The 26,767-nt window shown below is 36.9% G+C and overlaps 1 protein-coding gene across 10 annotated transcripts in view; it reads left to right on the top strand.

Annotated features, from left to right (window-relative positions):
• DZIP3 (DAZ interacting zinc finger protein 3) overlaps positions 1-26,767 on the top strand; it is a 111,548-nt gene that overhangs the window by 15,497 nt on the left and 69,284 nt on the right. For 9 of the 10 annotated variants that reach the window (XM_046002457.1, XM_046002456.1, XM_046002455.1 and 6 more), the window contains 6 exons: positions 8,259-8,331; positions 11,392-11,547; positions 17,283-17,399; positions 20,361-20,441; positions 20,770-20,894; positions 23,674-23,788. In XM_046002457.1, the coding sequence (XP_045858413.1) occupies positions 8,259-8,331; positions 11,392-11,547; positions 17,283-17,399; positions 20,361-20,441; positions 20,770-20,894; positions 23,674-23,788 (667 nt within the window). The remainder of the gene's footprint in view (positions 1-8,258; positions 8,332-11,391; positions 11,548-17,282; positions 17,400-20,360; positions 20,442-20,769; positions 20,895-23,673; positions 23,789-26,767) is intronic. The other variant, XM_046002454.1, reaches the window with a different exon arrangement.

Raw genomic sequence — 26,767 nt, 5'->3', positions numbered from 1 at the left:
GGGGATATAGACTATGTGAAATCTAATTACAGAAAATTTCTCTTAAGGGCCACACTCTGGCTAAAGAGTTAAGAATTGAGAAATGTACTACAGCTTGCTACATGTGGACATTCTCACCAAATAGATTAATGTGATCTATTAATTTATTTTATGAGGATTTACTGTAATGCCTGTAAAGTACCTCCTTGGTACTTAGAGAATAAAGACTAACAAAATTTTGGGTACTTAGAATTAAAATGTAGTAGGAAAATATATAAAAAGTTATCTTTTTAGGCAAAGTGCATGCATGATGCCATGGTTATATGTAGAAAGGAGCAATAATGATTGACTAGGGTTGAGTAGGTTTCCACCAGATGGCACTTGAACTGAACATTAAAGGATAGGAAGCATTTTGATGTATGTAGAAATGGAAGGAAACAACAAGAAAAAGTACTTAAGATAAATGATTGGGAGGATTTCAACTGTCTTCTAAGGAGTTTAGCTTTATTTGTGCAGAACCAATGACATTTTAAAAGAAAAAGGAAATCTTACACTGTATTTTGGAAAGAATATTTCTTGGTGATGAGAAGGAAGAGACAACAAAATACAATACCAGTAATAGCTCAGGAGGAAGCTGATGAAGCCTTGCGGTGGTAGGAGTAGAAAACAGAAGGAATTTGTAGAACTAAAATCAGCAGAATTCCATGACTGCTTAAAATATGAAAAAAAGGGGGCGCCTGGGTGGCTCAGTGGATTAAGCCGCTGCCTTCGGCTCGGGTCATGATCTCAGGGTCCTGGGATCGAGCCCCGCATCGGGCTCTCTGCTCCGCAGGGAGCCTGCTTCCTCCTCTCTCTCTGTCTGCCTCTCTGCCTACTTGTGATCTCTCTCTCTGTCAAATAGATAAATAAAATCTTTAAAAAAAAAATATGAAAAAAGGGGCAAAAGAGAAAGATGACTCAAAGGTTTCTAAGGACCAGAAGAAGTTATGTACCATTAACTAATATGGGGCTCAAAAATGGAGACAGGTTTAATGTGTGCATGAGAAAGAGGACAGATGATGAATCAGTTTTGGACATGAGGAAATTGAGGTGTTGGTAAAATATCTTAAGTTGTAAGTTGTTCAGTAGATGGTTAGAAATTTGTAGTAGTGTCAAAAAGCAAGGCTGAAAGTATACATTCAGGGGTCATTAGAATGGATGCTATTCGGAGGAGGGGCAAGATGGTGGAGAAGTAGGAGACCCTGTTTCAACCTGTCCCCTAAAGTGAGCTAATTATCTACCAGAACACTCTGAACCCCCATGAGATCAGCCTGAGATGCAGACTTACACACTTTTGGATTTCTGGGCGGGGGGCGGGGGGTGCAGAAGACACCAGGAGAGAGGTAAAAGCAAAGTGGGAGCAATCGGACTGATATCAGAGGATAAACAGAAGGGGGAAGGAGCACCGGAAGTGACCCTTTGGAAAGTGATGCCCCAATATGAAAGTGCCCTATGACTGGGGACCATCATTAACTTGGAGTCTTATTAAAAGCACTCAAAAAGAGCAGAAGATCTTAAGGGGCAACTGATGGAATTGGGCAGTCATGGGCACAGGCCTAAGCGCATGGTCCCAGGACGGACACTGCCAGTGACCACCCGTGCCAGACAGAGTGTAGAGGCAGAGCCTCTAGTTCCTGGTCCTGGAGCCCCCAGTTGCAAGGCTTGCACCACTGCTCGGGCTTCGGGCTGGGGCGCCCTCCCACCCCCTCATGAGGGAGTCTGGTGGGCATTTTCTAGAACCACAGCCTTTTGCACTTCACGCTCACTGTGCGACCGTGGTTGGAACCCAGATCCCCACCCACACCTGAGTGTTCTCTGCCTGCACTAGCCGGGTGATCTCTAGGCCCCGCTGAGAGTCTGGAAACTCCCAGGAACTCAGCGAAATCTCCGGTCGGGAGCTCTCTGCGGGCAGCAACCTGTGAAACCCTGAGGTCTGAACCCCAGACAGCAGTCCTGGCAAAGGCAGCCACTGGAAGCGGGTCCCTGGACCAGTATCGCTTGCGGTTTTACGAGCACGGGGGTGCAGAGAAAAGTGGGTACTTCTGGCACCCCCTGAGATGGTGGCTGGGGACATGCACTGCCTGCGGGAAGTTGCATGGTTCAGTGGAGTTTACAGAGGGGGAAGTCTGTGTGTTCTGGACCACCCAGAGGGGAGGAGACTGAGGCTTCTCTCTGAGACAGAGGTCTGTGTACAGTTTGCTTTCCATGAAACCTCCGAAAAAACCCCAAAAGCTGCCAAAGAAAAAAAGTGTCTCCAGAGAGCAAAATCCTGAAAAACCAGGTTCCACAGAGCCCAGCCCCTTGATAAGGGGCAGGAGGATTCAACTCAAGCAAGCCTGACTGAAAAACAATGTGGCAGCCCCCCCCCCCCAAAAGCCAGCCAAAATAATGAGAGGATGACCACTACAGGGTCCCCATAAAACTGTAAAACTCCAATATTAGGGTAAAACAATACATTAAGCTCCCGGTGTTGCCCTAAAACCTGGTTCTATTTCATAGATACACTTTTATTTTTAATTTGTTCTCACTATTCTTGTTCTTCTTAATTTTTTTAAAACAACTTACCACTACAACTAGAGGTTTAATACAATGTATTCCATAATAACCTTTTCTTTTTTAAAGATTTTATTTATTTGACAGACAGAGATCTCAAGTAGGCAGAGAAGCAGGTAGAAAGAGAGGAAGGGAAGCAGGCTCCCTGCAGAGCAGGGAGCCCGATGTGGGCCTCGATCCCAGGACCCTGGGATCATGACCTGAGCCGAAAGCAGAGGCTTTAACCCACTGAGCCACCCAGGCACCCCCCATAATAACCTTTTAACTTGAACTTTTTTCATACATATACCTGTATTTTCCTTTTTCTTTTCTATTTTTTAAATATGCATATAGATAAAAGCTTCAAGGTAATCCTCTTTCCCTAATCAATACTACTATAAACCAGTTTTAATTTTCCTTTGTCTCTGGAAAGTTAAGTCCTTTAACAAAGATACCAAGATACATCCACGAAGAATCAAAATAACCTTCCTCACCCACATTGAAGATTTATAACCACCCTCCTATCTTTCTTCTGTCAGTGTTTGTGTGTATTTATTTTTGTTCTAGTATTGTATAAATCCTGTCCTTGGGGTTCATTTTGGCTCTTTTGCCCATCCATTTTTGTTTCTACACCTTATAAATCTTACCTTTGGGGGGGGGGCTTTTCTTTCTTCCTTTTTTTTTTTTTTTGTCTCTCTCTTTCTTTTTTCTTTCCTTTTGGTGGTGATAGAATTGCTCAGAAGCCTTCCAGGGTACACCTTGCCTAGATCACAGCTGATATATTTAGCTACACATCCCCTCAACCTCCTCTCACCAAAAGGACTAGGAGAAGGACCACCCAACAAAAATTCAGAGGAAAAATTCAGAGACTGTGCCCTCTCCATCAGAGCTATTGGATATGGACATAAACAGTATTTCAGAAAGGGAATTCAGGGTAACAATTAACCAGGCAATGGCTAGGTTGGAGAAAACCATTAGTGACAACATGGAATCAATTAGGGCAGAAGTGAAAGCTGACGGGAAGAAGTTAAAAATGGTATCATGAGATCCAATCTAATCTAAATACTCTAACAGCTAGGGTAACCAATGCAGAAGATAGAATTAGTGATCTAGAGGACAAACTGATAGAGAAAAAGGATCAGGATTAGGCCTGAAACAAACAGCTTAGAAGCCATGAAAACAGAATTAGGGAAATAAATGATGCCGTGAAACATTCCAATGTCATAATTACTGGGATCCCTGAGGGGAAGAGAAAGAAAGAAAAGACTAGAAGATATAGTTGATTAAATTCTCCGGGAAAATTTTCCCAATCTGGGGAATGGAACCAGTGTTCATGCCCTAGAGGTAGAAAACACCCCAAGATCAATGAATCTAGAAAGACCTCGAGGCACTTGATTGTAAACTAAAGAATCATAATTTTAGACAAGAGCTTTTGAGAGCAGCTAGGGGGAAGAGAACCTTATGTACAGAGGAAGGTCCATCAGAATGTTATTAGACCTGTCCACAGAAACCTGGCAAGCCAGAAGGGGCTGCAAGACATATTCAGGACACTAAATGACAAGAGCATGCAGCCAAGAATACTTTATCCAGCAAGGTCGACATTCAGAATGGGTGGAGAGATAAAGAGCTTCCAAGACTGGCAAGGTTTAAAAGAGTATGTGACCACCAAGCTGGCACTACAAGAAATATTAAGGGGGGGGGTCTATAAAAAAGGAAAGAACCCAAGAGTGTCAAAGAACAGTAATTTATAGAGACAATCTATAGAAACAAGGACTTCATAGGCAATATGTTGTCACTAAAAACATATCTTTCGACAATCATTCTCAATGTGAACGGCCTAAATGCTTCCATAAAATGACACAGGGTTGCAGATTGGATAAAACGACAGGACCCGTCCATATGTTGTCTACAAGAGACCCATTTGGAACCTAACGATACATCCAGACTGAAAGTGAAGGGATGGAGAAGCATCCTTCATGCTAATGGGCCTCAAAGAAAGCTGAGTAGTGATTCTCATATCAGATAAATTAGATTTTAAACTAAAGACTCTAGTCAAGATAAAGAAGGATACTACATCATTCTTAAAGGGTCTATCTGCCATGAAGATCTAACAATTATAAATATTTATACCCCCAGTACAGGAGCAGCCAACTACATAAGACAACTGTTAATCAAGATAAAGAGTCATATTGATACGAATACATTAATAGTAGAGGATCTTAACACATCACTCCCATTAACAGACAGATCATCCAGGCAGCAAACCAATAAATACACAAGAGCACTGAATGACACATTGGACCAGTTGGACCTCATAGATATATACAGAACATTCCACCCTAAAACAACAGACTACCCATTCTTCTCAAGTTTACATGGAAGTTTCTCCAGAATAGACCACATACGGTCACAAATCAGGGCTCAACTGATACCAAAAGATTGAGATTAGTCCCTACATATTTTCAGACCACAATGATTTGAAACTGGAACTCTACTGCAAGAAAAAGGTTGGAAAGAATTCAAACACTTGGAAGCTAAAGACTACCCTGCTTAAGAATGTTTGGATCAACCAGGAAATTAAAGACAAACAATTCATGGAAACCAATGAGAATGAAGTCCAAAACCTATGGGATATGGCAAAGGTGGTCCTAAGAGGGAAATACATAGCCATCAAAGCCTCCCTCAAAAAAATTGAAAAATCCAGAATACACCAGATCTCTTTACACCATAAAGAACTGGAGAATCATCAACAAGTTAAGCCAACCCCACACACAAGAAGGGAAATAATCATGATTAGAGGAGAGATCAATGAGATAGAAACTAGAGATACAGTAGAACACATCAATGAAACTAGAAGCTGGTTTTCTGAAAGAATAAGATCGATAAACCATTGACCTAACTAATACAAAAGAAAAGAGAGAGGACACAAGTTAATAAAATTATTAACGAAAGGGGAGAGATCATGACTAACACCAAGAAAATAGAAGCAATCATCAGAAATTATTATCAACAGTTAATATGCCAATAAGTTAAGCAGCCTAGATGAAATGGATACATTCCTGGAAACCTATAAACTTCCAAAACTGAATCAGGAAGAAATTGACAACCTGAATATCTAGTAACTAGATTGAAGCAGTGATCAAAAACCTCCCCCAAAACAAGAGCCCAGGACCTGATGGATTCCCTGAGAATTCTGCCAAACATTCAAAGAAGAAATAATACCTATTCTCCTGAACCTGTTTCAAAAAATAGAAACAGAAGGAAAACTTCCAGATTCTTTTTATGAAGCTGGCATTACCCTGATCCCCAAACCAGGCAAAGACCCCACCAAAAAGGAGAATTTCAGACCAGTATCCCTGATGAATTTCAATGCCAAGATTCTCAACAAGATCCTAGCTAATAGGCTCCAACAGTACATTGAAAAGATCATCCACCGTGACCAGGTAGGATTTATCCATGGGGTGCAAGGGTGGTTCAACATTCACAAATCAATCAATGTGATAGAATAAATTAATAACAGAAGAGAGAAGAACCACATGGTCCTCTCAATTGATGCAGAAAAGGCATTGACAAAATCCAGCATCTGTTCCTGATTAAAACGCTTCAAAGTATAGGGATAGAGGGAACATTCCTCAACTTCATAAAATCTATGAAAAACCCACAGCAGATATCATCCTCGATGGGGAAAAGCTGATAGTCTTCTCTTTGAGATCAGGAATACGACAAGGATGTCCACTCTCACCATTGTTCAACATAGTACTAGAAGTCCTATATATATTATGTATATTTCAGGATATATTGTTATAGCAAAACTTCCACTCCTGGTAGCAGAACAAAGCATATAGGTGGTAAAAGCAACAAAAGAGCAAAAGAAAAATAATAGTCTTGTGTCTAGTTCTATCTTTGCTGCTTTCTAGGTGTATAACTTAAAAACTTGATATATAACCTCTGTGGACATCAATTTAATCATTTTAATATATAAAATGACTGCCATAGATGACTGCTTGTATATCTTCCTATACTAGTATACCAGGAGCATGGTTTGATACCATTAATGTACATAGTTTGTTTTAAATATTATTAAAATAATGAATGAATATGACAAATGAGGAAGAGGTGTAACCAGTAGTAGAAACAGAAGTGGAGGGCTAGGAGGAGAACCAGCAGCAGTGAAGATGGCAGAGGTTTTCAAGGATGGTTGGAAGGTATTATGGGCAATGTTAAATGATGCAGAAGGATAGGTAGAATGAAGAACAAAGACAAAGCTGTTGAAATAAATGGTAGGATTTCATTAGTAACCTTCAGTAGAGCAATTTTAATGTTGGGGAGGGAATGAGGATTAATTAAGTGTACATATCAAAAATTGTTAGAGAAACTATGGTGAATATAGCAGCCCTCGTTCCACACTAAAGAAGTGCTAAAGTAGGGTTTGGACACCTGGATGGTTCAGAAGTTTCACAGGTGATTTTAATGTGCATCTGGGACTGAGAACTGTTGGGTCAAGGAGTGAATGATCATGAAATAGAGTTAGCCAGAAAGGTATACATGTGACAATTTTTTATACTCAATTTTTTACACAACCTGGAGAGGCTTCAGCATATTGCTGTAGTATTTTTCATTCCTTGACAACACAAGACTGTTCCTTGTGTTACTTTTTGGAGTGGAGCTTTGAAGTGGATGAGAAGACAATTAAGAGGCTTTTTTTGTGGTGTGTGTGTGGTTTTGTTTGTTTGTTTGTTTGTTTGTTTTTGCCATGACACTTTAAAGAGCACCGAGAACCATCTTGTGAAATAATGTTTTTGTGTATAAATCCTCTTCTGTTCAAACTTTCACTATGTGAAATACTGTACTATTTATCGGTCCCACTTTCCCCTGACAAAATCAGTGGGCACGTGGTGGATGGTAAATGATTATCTAAGAAATAAATACATATATGTGAAGTAAGATAGGAGGATTTTTATAAAGCACAACGTGAGTAGTTCCATTGCTGTTTCTCACTCAGTTTTTTCTCTGCTAGTGTATAGAATTAAGATCATATAAATTCTATGTGGTCTTATGTTATGGTTCTTATATTATGGGCCCTATATCATGGTTCTGTATGTAGACAAAAGCAATTTTAAAAATAGTTTTTTCAGTTCTGTATATAACACTGCATATGTTCACATTTTGAACCAATGTTAGAAGCAAAATTTAACAATTTACAAATTAACTATTTTACAAAAATAGTTAATTTTTAAATATGATATTCTCTCTCAATTTTAAAAAATCATTTTGGAAAAATAGATAACTATAAGGCCAGAAACCTGGAACAACAACAACAAAAAAAGCATCTGCATAAGATAGATCCCTTCCAAACCTTTATTATCTTCACAAACCTCAGCCTTTTTAAGACCCATTTTTCTTTATATTGAAACAGTGCTATAAAGTTAATTTTTCCCATGATTTTGGTATATTCTGTGTCCAAGAAAATTTTTTATACCTGCTTTCATTTCTGCTTAGCGCTATCCAGTAAAGGCAGAGCATACTTTTTTTTCCTTTAACTTGCATCCCTAAAGAAAAGACAGCTACCACTATTATCAGTCTTGCTATATATTGTTTACACTTTCGAACTTTCAAATTCACTTGTTAGATTCTTTCCTACTACAATTTAATTGTGTTCTTTATAAAGAGGTACTCTGAATACACATTTCTTTCTTTTTCATTTAAAGTAGGGCTCCAACTGTGGAGGAGCAGACTAAGGAGGAAATCAAGAATAAGGTAGAAAAATCTACTGACCAACTGGTAAGGGTTAATTTTCATTAATTACAAATGAATTAATAAGTAATTATGACAGTGTAATTTTAAATCTAGTCAGTTTACTTATCTCTTCAGAATTTAGGAGTGACTCTACTTTCTTTCCTTCATAAGTAAAATTATGGTCATAATTAAATCTCTCTGATAACTGATACTTCTGTCTCAATGTTATTTTAAGCGCCAATTCTCACTGTAAGTTATAACTTGTAGGTGATTGAATTGACTTGTCCAGAAACATAAAACGATCAATTTTAAGAAATCCTTTACTTGTCCTTTAAAGCAAAATCCAAACAAAATGAAAACTACGCACATGCAAAGAAAATTATTTATTAAGAAATTTTCAGAGTTGTTTTGAAACAACTTTTGTTCTCTTTACTGTTTTTATCATCTTTACTGTTAGAAATTCCAGTTCAAAATGAAGGAGAATCAAGTATACATTACTGTAAGGTTTATATTGCCAGTGACAATATATTTTATGGTAGCTTAAAAAATATGTATATGTATATATATGTAACATATATATCACATGTACTTATAGTTAATGAAGGGTGGATGAAGAGCTATTTGGGTTTTTTTTAGTTCAGTTTTAACTTAAACATAGTTTTATGTGATTATTGATATCCATTGTTAATAAATTTTGTAAAGGTTATCTAGTAACAGAAAATATATAAACATAAAGTAATCATATTATTTAACTGCATGAGGTTATCACTGTAAAAAATGTTGCAGAGAAAAATACAATGTATACAGATGTACATAGGGATGTACACTTGAGCCAGCAGGGATTAGATCTAGAAAGTGAATTTCTAAATACAGAATTGGAAATAACAAACGTTAAAGGAGGTGAAAACTTTGACCTGAGTTTGGTTTAGAGGCTAAATTAATTTTGTGAAATGGATTGAGCATCAAATAATTTAATAACTGGCTTAAAAATTGTATTTATATAATTTATGACCACTAGCATAAAAAATTATATTTACAATAAGAAAAATATTTAATAAGCATGAATATTTTGTCCTATTAAAAAGCATATGTCCTATTAAAATTTTTATTCATGCCATAATCTTGCTTGTGTATCAATTTGGTAATTAATATTAGATGATTTTGTGGTGACTTTTGACTGCAGAACTGACCTTTAGTTTGAAATGTATGCCTTACTGACAGTGGTCATTCTTTTGAAGGGTTTGTCTAGTTACATCATGGAAGCTTTTTGTTTTTATAAACTTTTTGGAAAATTTCAAACCTACAGAAAAGTTGCAAGAATAATGCAATGAATACTTACTTACATACCCTTCACTGAGGTTTAGTGAACTATTAACACTTTCCTACATTTTTGGATATAATTTTCATATAATGAAATAAAGTGTAAGGTTATTTGGTGGATATTGATGGGGTTGGAGGAATCTTAATTTAAGACTCAAACCCATGGAACACTGGTGTGGTGCATAAACAATGAATTTTTGAACACTGGAAAAAAAAAAAAAAGATTAAAAAAAGAAAAAGACTCAATCCCAGAAGGGGAGAGTAGGCAGGTAGTCCTACCATACTGAGTCCTGGTTACTTTCCTGGGTAATTGCAGTCTGAAAGACCTGACTGATGGTCAGAGAATTAACTCCTTCCCACCCCAAGGCATTTTCAGTGACTTAAGCTTTACATGGCCTCCATAATAAGAAGCTGTCTTTTCTGATTTTCAGAGGTCAGCATCAACATACTCATATTCCCAAAGTTTAAACATGGTATAGGAACTGTGGTATCTTGTTAAGGTTTGAAGGAAGTCCATCATCCATGTGTTCCAGGTGCTGCTTCATTTCTGTTGCCCACCTGTTCCTCACAACTAATGTTAATATACAGTCCAGCAGGACTTGACTATATATAGCTATTGGTTAGACATTAATGATGGCTTATTAAGTTCGTAAGAATGAGTTCCTATAGACCCAAGATTAGTATGACTTAGCTCTGACTGAATTAAGTCATTCTGTTTTACTACTTTGTTTATAATTTAAACTATTACAATTCTATTTTCAATATACTGTGTGTTTAGTCACTAAAGCATCAGTCACATATGTAAAAAGTACTCTTAGATCTAGCTTTCATATTACTCTGTAGAATAATCTATGTAATACTTTAAACTTAGCATTTTTATGCCTTTAAGTGGATCAATTCAATGCAATCTGTGTATTTCTGTAGGGCAGCCATTTTTTGAGGCCTAATTCACATTTAAGCCACAAATTGTAGATATTTTCCATTCCACTACCCTGTTAAAAGTGGTATAATTATTCCTATTTTAGAATATTTATAACTTCCAAATGAATTTATGTATTTATTTCTGTATATTAAGGCTTCTGTATATTAAAGCTTCCTGAATTTTGGTCTTAAATTTCCTGCTATATTTTTAAGTCCTTGAAAGCAGAGGGAATGTCTTATTCTTTTTTTTTTTTTTAAAGATTTTATTTATTTATTTGGCAGAGAGAGATCACAAGTTGGCAGAGAGGCAGGCAGAGAGAGAGAGAGAGAGAGAGGGAAGCAGGTGGAAGGCAGACACCTGAGTATCTGAGCTACACAGGTGCCCGAGAATGTCTTATTCTTATTTGGATTTTCTATCACTTTGTCATAGTTATCTACATATAGTATATACAAGCACTTTGTTCATGGAGCCCAATGTGGGACTTTAAACTTATGACCTTGAGATCAAGACCCAAGCTGAGATCAAGAATTGGACACTTGGGGTGCCTGTGTGGCTCAGTGGGTTAAAGCCTCTGCCTTCGGCTCAGGTCATGATCCCAGGGTCCTGATATGGAGCCCCACATCAGGCTCTCTGCCCAGCAGGGAGCCTGCTTCCTCCTCTCTCTCTCTGCCTACTTGTGATATCTCTCTCTGTTAAATAAATAAATAAAATCTTAAAAAAAAAAAAAAGAATTGGATACTTAACCAACTGACCCACCTAGATGCCCTAGTCTTTGCTCTTTCTTTTAATGTTTTGTCTTGTTTTAATATTTAGAGTAATAATATGTATAATTGTGTAAATTTTTAATAATCATTTTCTTCTAGGGTAAACAGGAAAAGGACACACCTACTGATCTTGTCCTTGTTAACTTACTATTAGAAGTGAAGAAATTATTGACTGCAATTAATACTCTACCAAAAGGTGTGGTCCCTCACATTAAGAAGTTCTTACAAGAAAATTTTTCCTTCCAAATCATGCAGGTAAGATTATAATTTGTTCTTTGGGGCAGAAGTACAGCTCTTTGTTTATGGCTGTCCAGAGAAAACACATTATGTTCCTTTACTCTCATACTACTACTATACTGACAGCACTTCTGACACTGGAGATGTGGACTTATTCCCATATCAACCAGTTCTACACTAACTGGGTAGCCAACAAATCAATTAAATTCTGATACTATCTGCCTAGAGTTAGTATCAGATCCCACAAGTTAGGGGCTTAGTTCCACAAATCTGCTCTGACTTCAGACACCAGTCACAAGTCCTAGGTTGTCCCTGGTACTTCTGACCAACTGGCTATGGATTGGAGTTCCCGTGACCCTTTCCTGGGTTCAGTAATTTGCTAGTATAGCTCACAGAACTCCAGGAAACACTTACTTGATATTTACCAATTTATTAGATAATAAAGGCTATGATAAAGGATTTTAAAAAACAGCCAAATGAAGAGATACATAGGGCAAGGTCTGGAAGGGTCCCAAGTATTGGAGCACCTGTCTCTGTGGAGTTGGGGTGTGCCACTCCCCTGGCATGTGGATGTGTTCACTAAATTGGAAGTTCTCTGAACCCCGTATTTGAAGGATTTTTATGGAGGCTTCCTCATATAAGCATGATCAATTATTAATTCAAATGCCCAGCCCCTCCCCATCTGGGAATGGGCGATAGTGCTAAAAGCTCCAAGCTTCTAATCACGGCTTGTTGTTTCTGTTGACCAGCCCCTATCTAGGGGCCAACTAAGAGTTAGCTCATTAGAACAAAAGGTACTCCTATCACCCAAGAAATTCCAGGAGTTTTAGGAACTCTGTGTCAGGAACCAGGATCAAAGACCAAATATAACCAGGAACTAGGAACAGATATTATTGTATCTATTTCTTATTATTTCACAGTGACTTCTTCCCTCTTTTCCTCCCTCCCTCCCTTCTTTCCCACAATAGTGTAGCTAAAGTCTTGAAATCTCCATCTTTTCGTGAAGGTCTCTGGTGTCAGCTTTGACTGTAGACTTTTATTAAATAGAGTTAGTTGGTGCGGGTCTTTCAAGAATAATGGTGGGAATGTGGGTTAGTAGCTAATAAGCCATTGTTGACTATAAGGTCTAGTGTTTATTCTTATTCTACTAATAACCCATAGCATGCCACTCTGGGATAGGGGATTGCTTTTGGTTTTTCTGATTTGTAAAATGTTGACAAATTTTTTAAAAATGTAAGATAAAAACAATGTCCAAAATTTTTTTATTTATGAGTAAAATAAATACTCTTAAAAAATATGGAAGATTTCTATCTTGGAAGTAGTTTTTTAAAATAATTTATGAAAGTTTCAGCACAAGATGGGTATCCGTTCTTAAATGAATGGAGTTTTTCAGAGTTAAAGAAAATGTTCTACTCATTTCTTTGTAGCCTTTAATTGGGGACAAAACACCATAGGATATGATTAAAAATTCAAACAAACTCTAAAACTATCCAAAGACTTTACATACAATTAATAACCTTAACTGAGCTAATTGAGCAGTATGAATTCTGGTTTGAAACTGTGGAATAATGCCACTGTTTCTCTCCTTTATCTTTTGGAAATTACCCAGAAACAACAAGAAACGGAAATCAGTAGCCTTTCTATATGGAAACAATAGCCAATTAGAAGGTGAAAATGAAAGAATATTAGGAACCAAAAAAGTAAAATACCTAGGAAAACACATAAGAAATATACAAGATATAGACTAGTAATTCTCATAGTTTTCCTTGGCCACCTACTTGAGACTACCTGAACTCCACACTAGTCTTAAGCAATCAATATCTCTGGAGGTAAGGGTGGGACTCTGCATTTTAGCAAGTATCTCATGCTGATTTTCTTCACATTAAGTTTCAAAATCAATACTCCATATTGAAATTATAAATGAAGATTTTTAGGGGCGCCTGGGTGGCTCAGTGGGTTAAAGCCTCTGCCTTCGGCTCAGGTCATGATCTCAGGGTCCTGGGATCGAGCCCCGCTTCGGGCTCTCTGCTCCGCAGGGAGCCTGCTTCCTTCTCTCTCTGCCTGCCTCTCTGCCTGCTTGTGATTTCTCTCTGTCAAATAAATAAATAAAAATAAAATAAAATTTATAAATACCACATATCAAATAGTGACAGGAGGGTATTTTTTGGTTGTAATTACTGAAAGCTAATCCTGAAGTTTAGGTGGGAAATGAAAGGAAGAAAGAGAAGTGTAGGGGAGAAGAGCTGGGAATTTGCCCACTCAGATATTAAAACTTACTGTGAAGCTCTCATAACTACAAGATTGTATTACTTGCTCTTGACTCTATGGACGTCTAGAAAATAGAGGAATTTCAGAAGTTGACCAAATGCATACAGAACTGTTAGTATATGATGACAAAATTGATATACTAAAGGGAATTGGACAAATTAACAATCCCAGTAGGAGATTCTAACATGATCCCATAAGTGACACAACATTGCCATAAAATTAGCGGAACCATAGCAAAGTTGGTATAATTCACATACACACACATAACAAATACAGAACACTACACCCAACAGTGGCAGAAGATTCTTTTTAAGTGCACACAGAACCTTTCCAAAAATTTACTATGTACTAGTCACAAAGCAAGTATCATCAAATTTCAAAGAATCATAACATATAGAACATGTTCTCTAACCACTGTACAATTAATTTAGAAATCAATACAGAAAGATAAACTTAATAAATCATTGTTCGTAAGATAGACTTCTAGGTATACCTATGGGTAAGAAAAGAAATCACAATGGAAATTAGGTAAATTTATCAACTGAATAAAAAATATATATCAAAGTCTGTGTTATTGGTAAAATATGTGCTTCAAAAAATATTTATAGCTTGAAATGCAAATATTAGAAAAAGAAGAAATTTGAATATCAGTCATCTAAACATAAAGTTCAGGAGATTAATGGAAGAACAAATTAAAAACAAAGTCAAAAGAAGGAAGTAATAAAGATATCCAAGTCCATTGAAACAGAATAAGAAAGTAGGGAGTCAATAAAGCCGAAACTAATTTAAGGCTCAGTAAAATTGAGAAATTCCTGGTAAGAATCTTCAAAAAGCAAAAATAATCCAAATTATGAGTGAACATGAAAACATCAAAATAATTCCATAGTCATCTAAAGGATAATAGAGAATTCTGCTACTTGCAGTAGCTGCCTGAGTTGGTTTAGAGCAACCTTCCTTACCTAGAATGTGCTTTCCTGGCTTAGTAATATGCTTTTCTGGCAGATCACTTAATTCATCTGGGGATTGAGATGGTTCTAAGCTTCTGTTCTGTGACAAAGGGTCTATTTATGGCTTACCTTTTATGGTAGGTACTGTCAGTGCCCTGCACATAACCCTTGGCCCCTTGGCCTCTTATTTCAGTATGCTCTGGACACTTTCCAATATTCAGTGTCTTTATCTCTATGCCTTAAGACTTCCCCTGGAACTACAGAAGGCTGTACTTCTCATGGCAGTTCAGAAGTCCCAAGGAATTAATACTCTTATATCACCACTCAAGCCTTGGGAGTTGTTCTGCAAATATCCCAGTTTTCTCTCCCTTGAGTTGAATAATACTGTGTTTTTCACTGTTTTACTGAGTTTCTCTGTTGTATTAACCCCAGCTGTCCATTGTGAATAACTAAATAACACATCCTTTGGGGCACCTGGATTACTCAGTCAGTTAAGTGTCTGTCTCTTGATTTCTGCTCAGGTCATGATCTCAGGGTTGTGAAATTGAGCCCTGTATCAGGTTCCACAATGGGCATGGAGCCTGCTTAAGATTCTCTTTCTCCCTCTCCCCGCCACCTCCCTCTTTTTAAAAAGGAACAAACAAACAAATAAAAACCATACCCATTAATTTACAATTAATTTAAACCCTGCTTTCCCTTCCCTGTATCACATCTGTATTTCCCTACCATTGTTCTCTGCACCTCCCAAATAAACTACTTGCATGCAAGCTGGAACCAAAACTGACACTTTAACTCTAGGGGTATATTTCCTCAAGGTCCTGACCAAAGGATGTAGTGTTTTCCAGGGTCCCTCATCCTTGATAGGTAATGCATTCTGTTTTTCCCCCAGCTTTGTAAGTTGACTGAAAACTCTGCCTAGCATCTCAGCCTCATAGCCACAACTGAAAATGGCAATTACCTTAACGAAAAAAGTGACTGCAAAAGTCAGTCTTGTGTCTCTAGGCTTTCCTTCTCTCTGAATGTTAACCCCAGAGATTTTCAGTGCCTTTATAGCTTTCTGTTGCTTTCAAAAAATGGTTTTTATATTTTGTCCAGCTTTTCTAGTTCTAAAGTAGGTAGACTATTAGTGTTAGGTTTTATATGCTTACTCAAATCCATCCATAAATGAGTCTGGAATGTAAGTGATAGTTCTGAGCTGGAAAACAAATTTGGAAACTGTCCATATGTAGACATTTAAAAACATGACAGTGGATTACTTCAGGGAATGTATGTGTTGATGGAGAAGAGGTTCAGTAAATGAGTGCTGGGGAGAAAAAGTACCTAGCTATTTAGGAGAAAAATAAAAAAATATTGTATATTAGAAACCATTTTAAGAAAGTATAGGTTAGGAGTGCCTGGGTGGCTTAGTGGTTTAAAGCCTCTGCCTTTAGCTCGGGTCATGATCCCAGGATTCTGGGATCGAGCCCCACATCGGGCTCTTTGCCCAGTGGGGAGCCTGCTTCCTCCTCTCTCTCTCTGCCTACTTGTGATCTCTGTCTGTCAAATAAATAAATAAAATCTTAAAAAAAAGAAAGTATAGGTTAAACTTTTCATACAGATAATACATTTTTTTTTAAAGATTTATTTATTTATTTGACAGACAGAGATCACAAGCAGGTAGAGAGGCAGGCAGAGAGAGAGCAGGAAGCAGGCCTCTCTCCTGCAGAGAGCCCGATGTGGGGCTCGATCCCAGGATCCTGGGATCATGACCTGAGCCGAAGGCAGAGGCCTTAACCCACTGAGCCACATAATGGAATTTAAGTGAAGCACTTGTAGGTACAAGGTATTGAGAAATGGACATAAAGATAAGACATAGTCCTTTTCATTTCATCCATATAATATCACAAGTATGGTATATAATAAATCCTGTATTAGTTTGGTTCCAATCAGATTATAGCTTAAGATTCCTTGACCTAGTGTTGGAATTAAGCCAGCATTCTTGCAGGGTCAGGGCTGGAAAGATTTTAGCCATGCTTAGAGAATAGAAGGTATGATAATGAACTGGGATAACCACTTTCCTCTGAAGTAGGAGTGGATGTGGCCAATTCTTGGCAGACATAAGAATGCTTTTTAAGTGTTTTGAGGAAATAGTTAACAAAGATTTGTCAGACTACTTAAAAACAAATAAATGAGAGAACATTTGTATCTGGGTGATGTAGACTTCTTTCTTTTTTTTTCCTCTCTCTTTCTCTTTCTTTCTTTCTTTCATTTAGAGAGAGAGAAAGTGAGGAGAGGGAAAGGAAGAGAAAGAGAAGCAGACTCCCCACTGAGTAGGAAGCACGATTTGGAGCTGGATCCCACAACCCTGAGAGATCATGAGCTGAGCTGAACTCAAAAGTTGGATGCTCAACTGACAGAGCACCCAGATGCCCCAGTGGTGTGGATTTTTAAAAAATCATTTCCAGATTTTCTACAACTAGCATGTATTACTTGTATAGTAAAAATGTATATAGATATTTACTTTAACTTAAAGAAATTTTTGACCAATTATTTCCACAGAGAGAAGTTGCAACTAACAGCCAGAATGGGGAGGAAATTGTTCCTGTTTTGACTTTACGTTTCTTGATAACACAACTGGAAGCAGCTCTTAGGAACATTCAGGCTACTAATTATACTGTAAGTGTTTCCTTTTGAGAGTTTGAAATAATGGACTTGGACAACATTTTCCAATGAGAGGGTAGCCAGTACAATTTGTATTTTCCTTTTACCTCTTGAGAAAAGGTATGCATAAACTGATTACCTTCCTATTTCTTGTACTTTATAACTGCATCTCTGTAATGAGCCTAGTCTAAGAGTCCTCTTCCCTACCATAAAATTGTTCATCTTAAATGAAGAAAAACTTGAACTAGTAAACACGGGCTTTCTTATTAGAAATGGAGAAATATAAACTTTAGAAATTACTCCTTCCTTTCCTCCTAGTTATTAATCAACTCCTGATATTTCTATATTTGTAAAAATTGGAACTTCTGTCATCTGCTAATGTGTAGTCATGCAAGATAAAACTGACAAGATACATTTAGATGTTCAGTATCAAATGATACTTTAAAAATAAATAGAAAATCTGAGGAAAAATAAACCTGGCATCAAAAATCAGAATCAATAGTACAGGACAGTAAAAGGAAAAAAAATTAGTTCTTTGAATACTTTGGGTTCATAACGTAAGCTAAATTTCACACACATGTAGAAGATGGATTAGAGTTAATCTTCAAGAAAGGACTACCTGGGTACCAACTAAGGTAGCCAAAGACACCGAATCTCTGAGATTTATAAGAAAGTGGAGAAATCATCTTTGTTCAGTACTCTCAGGATGAGGTTCTAAGTGGTGATAGGTACCACCCTAAAGGAGTTCTACGTGGAGCCAAAATAGGTAACAAAAGGGAGTGTGCATTAACAAGTATTCCCCAGAATTTCTGGGATGCTAAAGATCTGCTCTTTCTCCCACTGACCAGGTTGCCAAGCAGTAAAATAAATGAGTATAAAATCAACATTAACAGATGCTGATTGCTTAGCCTACTGTGCTTAGACATTACTTCAAAGATGAGTCTTACGTAAAGAAATGGAGGAGATCCTTCTCTTGGTAGCATTGTTGAGCAGAATTGGAATTGTCATGATCAGAGCAGCCTACTGTTGTATCCAGATGGCTCTCCCTGTTCCTTAAGGCTACTGAGGATAAGTGGAGCAACTTTGTTCTAGGAGGTGGCATGAGGGCAGGGGGCATTTGCCAATATCTCAGTATCCATTTAGTACCAATATTTAGAATGATCCCTACTATTTGGGGAGCAGGTAAGGAGGAAAAGCCAGAGCATATTGGTTAGCAATGTAATGCTTATATCTCTAAATTCCTGAGTTCTTTACCTTGTACTTGTAATTGTAGCATTACCACAGTTCCACATTTTATCCTGTTCTCAAAGTGTTCTGTTTAGAGTTGTATGAGCCAAAGGCTCAGTCATATTATTTATGAAGCCAGTTTTTTTTTAAGTTACAAAATAATAGCTTACATTTACTTAATGTTTGCTATATGACAGATAATTTTTGTAAGGATTAGCTCATTTACTTTTCTGAAGCACCCCACTTCATTATTCCTATTTTATAGATTTAAAACTGAAGCATAGAGGTTAAATAACTTTCTTAATTCATCAGGTGGTAAGTAGTGAAATCAGTATATAAACCCATGTAATCTTGGCTTTAGTGTCTATTCTGTGAACTGCATTTTACCACCTCTGCAAAGATGGGAATTTTTAGATAGAAACCAGTTAGATGTTATACAGGTTCATTGAGAGCAGGGACACATATCTATTTCCACTGAGATCAGTTTGAAGCCAAACTTCCAACTCCAGGCAGTTACTTCATAAATATATACTGTTGGCCATGAGAAGTATTCTGGGTAAGAGAACACAGTTAGATCACTAAAAAATAAGACATATCCTGTAGATGCTTATCATCCCTCTGTACCTGAAAAAAATCTTGTTTATATTATGGACCAGTCTCATTGTAAAAAGTTAATGTGACAAAAGATATGGTTATGATTTTCAGTTAGTAGAGAGCTTATGAACAGAATGTATAATATTTTTATCCATGGACAATTTTTAAACTTTTTATTTGAGGTTATTTTAGATGCACAGAAGTTGCAAAAATATAGCTGTATAATACAAAAGTGCAGAGAGATCTTGGCATACCCTTCATTCAGTTTCCCTCAATAGTTATTTGTTACATAACAATTTATGTTATTAAAACCAGGAAGTTGGCATTCCTACAGTGAGTGTTGTATCTTAAGTCTCCAAGACTTACTCCCATGTTCAGAAGGGCTCATGGGACTCAGAATATAGTTGTACTCATTACTACATCTGTCTGGAGATCTTAGCCATTTGTAGCATATGGGGGTAGGAGGGGGAAAGAGACAATAAATCCTGATGGCTTTCATTTTCTTTAATCAAACTGTAATGTTTTATTTTGAGATTACTGACTATCCTTTCTCTTTAGGGTCAAATACATCTAAAATGTATTTGCTGTTGTTCTTACCAGATGGTTAAAAATATAATGCTGATAATTTTTACTATTTTTTTAATAATTGCTAGGTAGGCCTAGGATATTTATTTTTTTAAATTCAATTAATTAACATATAGTGTATTATTAGTTTCAGAGGTAGAGGTCAGTGATTAATCAGTTGTATATAACACCCAGTGCTCATTACATCAAGTGCCTTCCTTAATGGCCGCCACCCAGTTACACCACTCCCCACCTACCTTCCCCCCTCCAACAACTCTTAGTCTGTTTCCTATAGTTAAGAGTCTCTTATAGTTTGTCTCCCTGATTTTGTCTTTTCTTTTTCCCTCCCTTCCCCTATGATCCTCTCTCTTGTTTCTTAAATTCCACATATGAGTGAAATCATATGATTATTATTATCTTTCTCTGATTGACTTATTTCACTTAGCATAAGATCTTTTAGTTACATCCATGTTGTTGCAAATGGTGAGTTCTTTTTTTTTTTTTTTTTGATAGGCCTAGGATATTTAATTAAACTTGGTATACTGAAAATTAACTTAGTCTAAATAACCAATTGATTTTTTTTTCTTTTAGGCACATCAGATTAATGTTGGTTATTATTTGACATTACTGTTTTTGTATGGAGTGGCACTTACTGAAAGAGGAAAGAAAGAGGTATGTAGCGTGTGTTATTTGCCCATCGTAAATCTTCGCACACTCACTGACTACTTTTTGACAAAAGGTTGATTTTAGAAATTCTCTAAATGTTCATTTTGAAACGTTGGCTAAAGAAGATGTTAAGTTCTTTTGTAAATAAGTATTTTAATCATTGAGTATATTATCTGTGTGATCACAAACAGATGCTAGGATTAGAGATGTGAATAAATGACTACATGACTGTATCAATATGAAAGCTGCTCCGACTTCTCCAGTTTGGAAAATAATTATTGTAAAAAGAACAAATGCTTTTATATCAGCCAAATCTAGTTTTATGTTCCTACAGGATTACACAGAAGCAGAGAATAAATTTCTAGTGATGAAGATGGTGATCCAAGAGAATGAAATTTGTGAGAACTTTATGTCTTTAGTTTATTTTGGACGTGGTTTGCTTCGATGTGCTCAGAAGAGGTAAGGAGTCTAATAGATGGACAGATCTTGCCTTTCACCTTTTAGCATTGTGAAATGGGATAGTTTTTGTAGTATACCAGGTATCATGACATTTGTGCTCTACTGGTTCTTCTTCACCTGTTCCTATAGATAATAAATTCTTTTTTTGAGGCTATTAAACATCAAACTTAACAGGTCATTGCAATAAAAGACAGTGTAGCAAAGACACGAGTAACATAGGCCTTGCAGTCTGACAGACCTGGGTTTAAATACGTTTTTTGCCTTGTACCCAATCTATGACCCTGAGAAATGTTATGTTACTCAGCCTTATCTTTTCCTATCTGTAAAATGGAAATAACAATAGTCCCTACCTGCAACAAGGATGTTGCAGATGATTAAATAAGCTCTCAGAACACAGAAATGCTAGGTTTAATAAATAAATGATTGTTATTGTTATTAATACTATCACCAGTGGGAATAGATGTTTAAGGTATAAATGAGCTTCTAAAGCACTAAAAGGGTCCAGATGCTGGGTTTGGGAAATATTGGGGATTACACAGTTAGTGAAATTGTGTGGGGGTACCTTTATGGACTGTTTACTTCCTATATGGAGATCCTTAGCCATTTATAGCATAATTTATTAATATTATTTGCTCAGAATTTAGCGTATTCTAAAGACTGTGTGTGCTGAGTGTTGGGGATATGATAGTTTGCAAAATAGATCGTTCCTGTCTTCATGTAACTGACCTTACAGTGAAGGTTATGGACCTTAATCAAATAATCAGCTATACAAATAATCAATTATGAAATATGATAAAGAGCTATGAAGGAAAATGTAGTGAAAAACTAAATAGCCTTCACTAGACACCCAGTCCAGTTCTGGGAATCAGAAGTCTTCCTGAGGAAATCATGTTTGGCTGAGACTTGAAAGATGAAATTGGCAGCTGTACCAATCCTTATGCAGGATTACTGCTGGACCCAACCATGGGATTCCTAAAAGAGTCACCTCTGTGAGAGTTACCTGATTCTTTTGTAAGATTTTATCTTCAATCCTCTGGCATGCTTGTTTTTTACTAGGGTACCCAGAAGACTTCCTACTTCCCATTTAGTAGCATGATACCATCAATATAAATGGGCTTTTGTGATGTTTTACAGAATTTCAGGATGGTCGGAATCTCTTTAGTCTATACTGTAGAGAGAACTCACATAGCTGTGAGACAAGACAAAGAATGTATACTGCTGTCCTTCCCTCAGATGTGTGAACTACTCTTTAGTCTCTTTACCAGTGGGCATTGGAGAGAATCTGTTTTCCATTATCATTGATAGGAGAAAGCCCAGTCACAGGACAGTATCATTTACTTTCATCCCTGCCCTACAGAGGACAGTGACTACCACTGAGCTGATCAAAGACACTGGTGCCTTTCTCGCTGTGTCCTCTGGAGTGTCCTCTGGGCCTTTCCAGGGAACTTGTCTAGTGGTGGCTCCTTTGGTCTTGTGTAGGAAGTCCATTCTAACATCCTTAGCTCCCTGGGCTTTCTTCAGTACCCTGCCAAAAAACTTCCAGCATCTCCACCTCAATTACTATAGGCCATTGTTGGATCCAAGCTTGAAGTAACCTTCTCAGCAACATGTTGGCTCAGGTGGCTCAGGTGTCCTTGCTAGGAAAGTAAATCTTGAACTATGGAGGAGTCATCCCAAATCAGCATACACTTCCCTATCCAGCTGTGTCTCTGTGTTGGTTCAGCAGATCCACTCCCACATATGTTTCTGTACACACTAGTACACACTAGTCAAATTCCACAGTTCTTATAGTGAATCAGCTTTTCCTTTAGGGGCGGGGACTCTAGTTTCCCACTTGGACTCTGCTTATACCCAATTCCAGAGTTATTGGTCCATGAGCAACAAGCAGAGATAGGAGAGGATCTTGAGAAGGGAGGGCATCATCTTTTGATATACGCACCTTAGATGATATTTTGGCTTGGTCGGAAAATAGATTCTGCACTCCTCTAGCAAGAAAGAGGTCGTTATCAGCCAGAGGGGTTCAGGATAATTTAGGGGTTTCATTTAAATGTCCCCATTTCAGATCTTAGAGTCTACTTGTTCCCTATCAAAGCCCTCATTTTAGCATAACAGTCCTGCTGAGGCAGTGCGTTTAGTCTTTTCTGCTGTTCTGCCCTTGTGATTAAATACAGGGCCCCATTTCCAGCACAGTATGCCCTTATAAGGTTAGACTTGGTGAAAGTTTTTTTAAATGTTACCATAGAGACCTTTTAGCTTTCACAGAGTGTCCTGAGTTGTTAATAGTCCTGTCAAGGAGGTGCATTTGGTCTTTCTTGCAGTTTGTTTCACCTTGTGATTAAATCTGGCCTGATTTTCAGTACAGATTATTGTTATGGATGTAGGAGATGAGAGCCTTTTTAAATGCTGCCATAGAGTCCTCTGTCTTTCACAGTGTGCCATGAGTCAACAGTTGGCTGACCTGTGCCTGTCATTCTCTTTCTTCAAGGCTTCCAAGACAGTAGACAAAAGCCAACCAACTCTACAGTCCCTTTAATTACCATGGCCCCTATTCTGTTCAAGCTTGAGCTACTACATAATCTATTGCCTCCCCTTCCACCTGTATTTCATCCCAATCTACCACAGGTGAGAGTCCTAGCATTTGTATTTCTATAGCATGCCAGAGGTTTTCACCACCCTACTTACCACAAAAAAAAAAAAAAAGGTTGCTTATTGTCTCATTGGTAAACTATCTAGTTACAGAGTTCCATTCAAACTGACCTTATTTTAAAATGCCTTGCAGATATAATGGAGGACTGCTAGAATTTCATAGAAGTTTACAAGAAATAGGAGATACAAATGATCATTGGTTTGATATAGATCGTACAGAAGATGAAGATTTACCTGCAACTTTTAAAGTAAGAAACTGCTTAAGAACATTTCATCTGTGACTAATCAGAATCATTTTTGATGAAGTGTGGCCTATGCTAACTTTGTCATATCCATTTTTTTAAAGATTTTATTTATTTATTTGAGAGAGAGAGAGAGCATTAGAGGGGAGAGGTCAGAAGGAGAAGCAGACTCCCTGCTGAGCCGGGAGCCTGATGTGGGATGCGATCCCAGGACTCCAGGATCATGACCTGAGCTGAAGGCAGTTGCTTAACCAACTGAGCCACCCAGGTGCCCCTAACTTTGTCATATTCTATAGCAAGCACATTCTTTTGTTGGAAATTGGGTTTTTGTATAAGAAAAGAAACAACATTGATTCCATTACCTAGTGCAGAATGTAAGATTCAGCACATAGAGAGAAGTGAGGTGGGTGGGTTAGTAAATAACAAGATTTGTTAGTATTTAAAAACAAGATTAAATGCTATACTAGGCCAGTACTTCACATAGCTGGAGCTAAGTGTAATAGTTAATTCTTTTTTTCCTAATTATATTTACCATTATTTTGTTCTTGATTTAAATTTAAAATTTGAAAAGCTTATTTTAGAAAACTTGAAAGATATAAAAGTGCTCAAAGATAAAATTCATCCATATTTCTTCAAATGGAGAAACTATTGTTAGTATTTTCATTTATGTCTTTCCAGAGACACATGTATAAGCACTTGAACCCTTTATTTTGAGTAAATTGAAATGATGTTATACACATTGATGTGTAGTTTAGAAACACATACTGTGAGTGTCCCAGTAGTTAGATTATTCTACAGTATGATTTTTTTTTTATTTTGAGAAACTATGAAATTTAATTTTCTTAGAAGCTATAGCAGCTCAAATTGTATAAACCTAATAATATAGTTTCAAAACATATAGGACGAAAACTGGTAACACTAGAAGGAGAGATAGAAAACTCTTCAATCACAGAGTACTATTTTACTATAGCTCTCTCAGTAATCGGTAGAATAAACAGACAGTTTTTGTCACTTGTCAGGAAAATCACACAACTTCAAACCTAAGACTTAAAAATCATTTTATATATTTTAACATTAAACTTTTGAGCTTGCGTGAAGTAGTCCCTACTTGGTCTTAGTTTTCTCTTTTTCCTCCTTCTTTTAAAATATTTTTCTTTGTTATCCAAACATTTTTAGTGAGTTTTTTCAAGCAAAATAATACACATATACTGTATGTAAAATAATATTAAAAGAAAAAAAAAAGACTTAAAATTAACAGTCCGTGGTCCATCATCTCTAATTGTAGTTCCTAACTAGAGACACCTTCTTTCAGCTCTCTAGGCATATTTCTTTGATATATCTGTATCTTTTGAAAAGATACATTGTTTTTTATCATATTTCTCCATTGTAGATAATATCTTTTGACTTCCCTCTATGGTAGATGAAGAGGGTTTATTAAGCTCTCTTATACATCCCCTTTACACATACACTTCTCTTTCCCCATTCTACCAGTAGTTACACATCTTTATTTAATCTGCTTTAGGCTTTTCTTTTATTCCTTGGATTATCCTTCTATGTAGAATACTCTGTTTCTTGGATCTCAGGCTTTCCTCTTTTTAGGTTTACTCCCTTGTTTTGGTGTTACAAGTCATGCAGCAGCTTCTTAGAAAAGGGTAAGCCTGGGAGGTAAATTTTTTGAGACCTTTCATGTCTTCAAAATAATTTATTTTTTCTATACTTTATATTTTGCCTGGTCATAGAATTGTAGGTTGCAAATTATTTTCGTTCATATTTTCTGAGTGTTTCAGTTATTTCCTTGCTTCCAATATTACTTTGAGAAATCTAATCATCTGATTCTTGATCTTTTGCTTATAAGCTGTTTTAATTTTTTTCTTTCTGGGAGTTTTTAGGATATTCTGTGTTACCTAGTGTTCTGAGCTTATATTTTGAAAATGTTCTGGGACATTTAAAAAAATCATTAGATGACTTTTTTCATTTTATTTATGGAATGTTTGTTATTCAGATACTTGATATCTTGGACTAAATCTATGATTTTCTTATTTTTTTTCCCTATTTGTTACATTTTATCTTTTTGTTTTACTTTCTGGGAGATTTTTCTCAACCTTAGCTTTCTGCATAGGGCAGATACTCAGCCAGTACACACTAGTGCTATCATGTTAGTTGTTATAATGTTAAAATGTTTATATAGTTTTTCAAAAATAGTTGCTGCCAGGGGTTTCTTGGGCACCCAGTCACCATTCCAGCTGTTTTGGACTTTCCACTCGCCTTCCCTCCCTATGCTGCTTTAAAGTCCAATAAAGGTTTAACGTCTAGTAGGGTAGAATGGTTCAGTGATCCTGGCTGTAGGCCAGCATGTTCTTAATCTGTAATGATTGGTGCCCAGCACCCCAATCAAAGTCTTGCTTCGCAGACATTTTGACTAGATTTTTTTTTTTTTTTTTAGGGTATTTAGAGGACTGACCTATATCCGTTTATCCTAAGTAAGTTCTACCAAAGACCTACCCTACCCCATTTGCTCCTACCTTCATATATCCCCTTAGATAAACTTATCCTGATGGGGGAATATAGCACCCCTAGAGATGCTGGCACCCTATGAGCGTAGTGTCCTTTCATATGGTTATTTTTAACATTACCCTTGTTCTTATCCTACTAAATTTTTAATTTTAATGATTATTTCAGCTATTATCTACTAAGAGTTTCTGTTGTTACGAATGTTCTCTTTTTTCTTTTTAAATGACAGTCTGTTTTTGTATCATGAATGCGTAATGTGTCAGAGGTAAATGTCAGCCAGATCATGGAGGACCTTATATAAGCCAAGTATGGGGGTTCAGACCCTTTCTTGAAGTTAATGTGAAACCCCTGAAGACTTTTAAACACTGGAATGATATAATCAAATTATAATAAAAGAGAACAGACAGATACACACTTATATACCTGTATACATCTCTGTGTATATATATGCACATAAGGATGTGTGCCTCTCTG

The sequence above is a fragment of the Meles meles genome, chromosome 4 (genome assembly GCF_922984935.1).
Source record: "Meles meles chromosome 4, mMelMel3.1 paternal haplotype, whole genome shotgun sequence".
In the NCBI taxonomy this organism is placed as follows: Eukaryota; Metazoa; Chordata; class Mammalia; order Carnivora; family Mustelidae; genus Meles; species Meles meles.
Note: the sequence above shows the minus strand (reverse complement) of the source record. Positions and strands in the feature narration are given on the sequence as shown.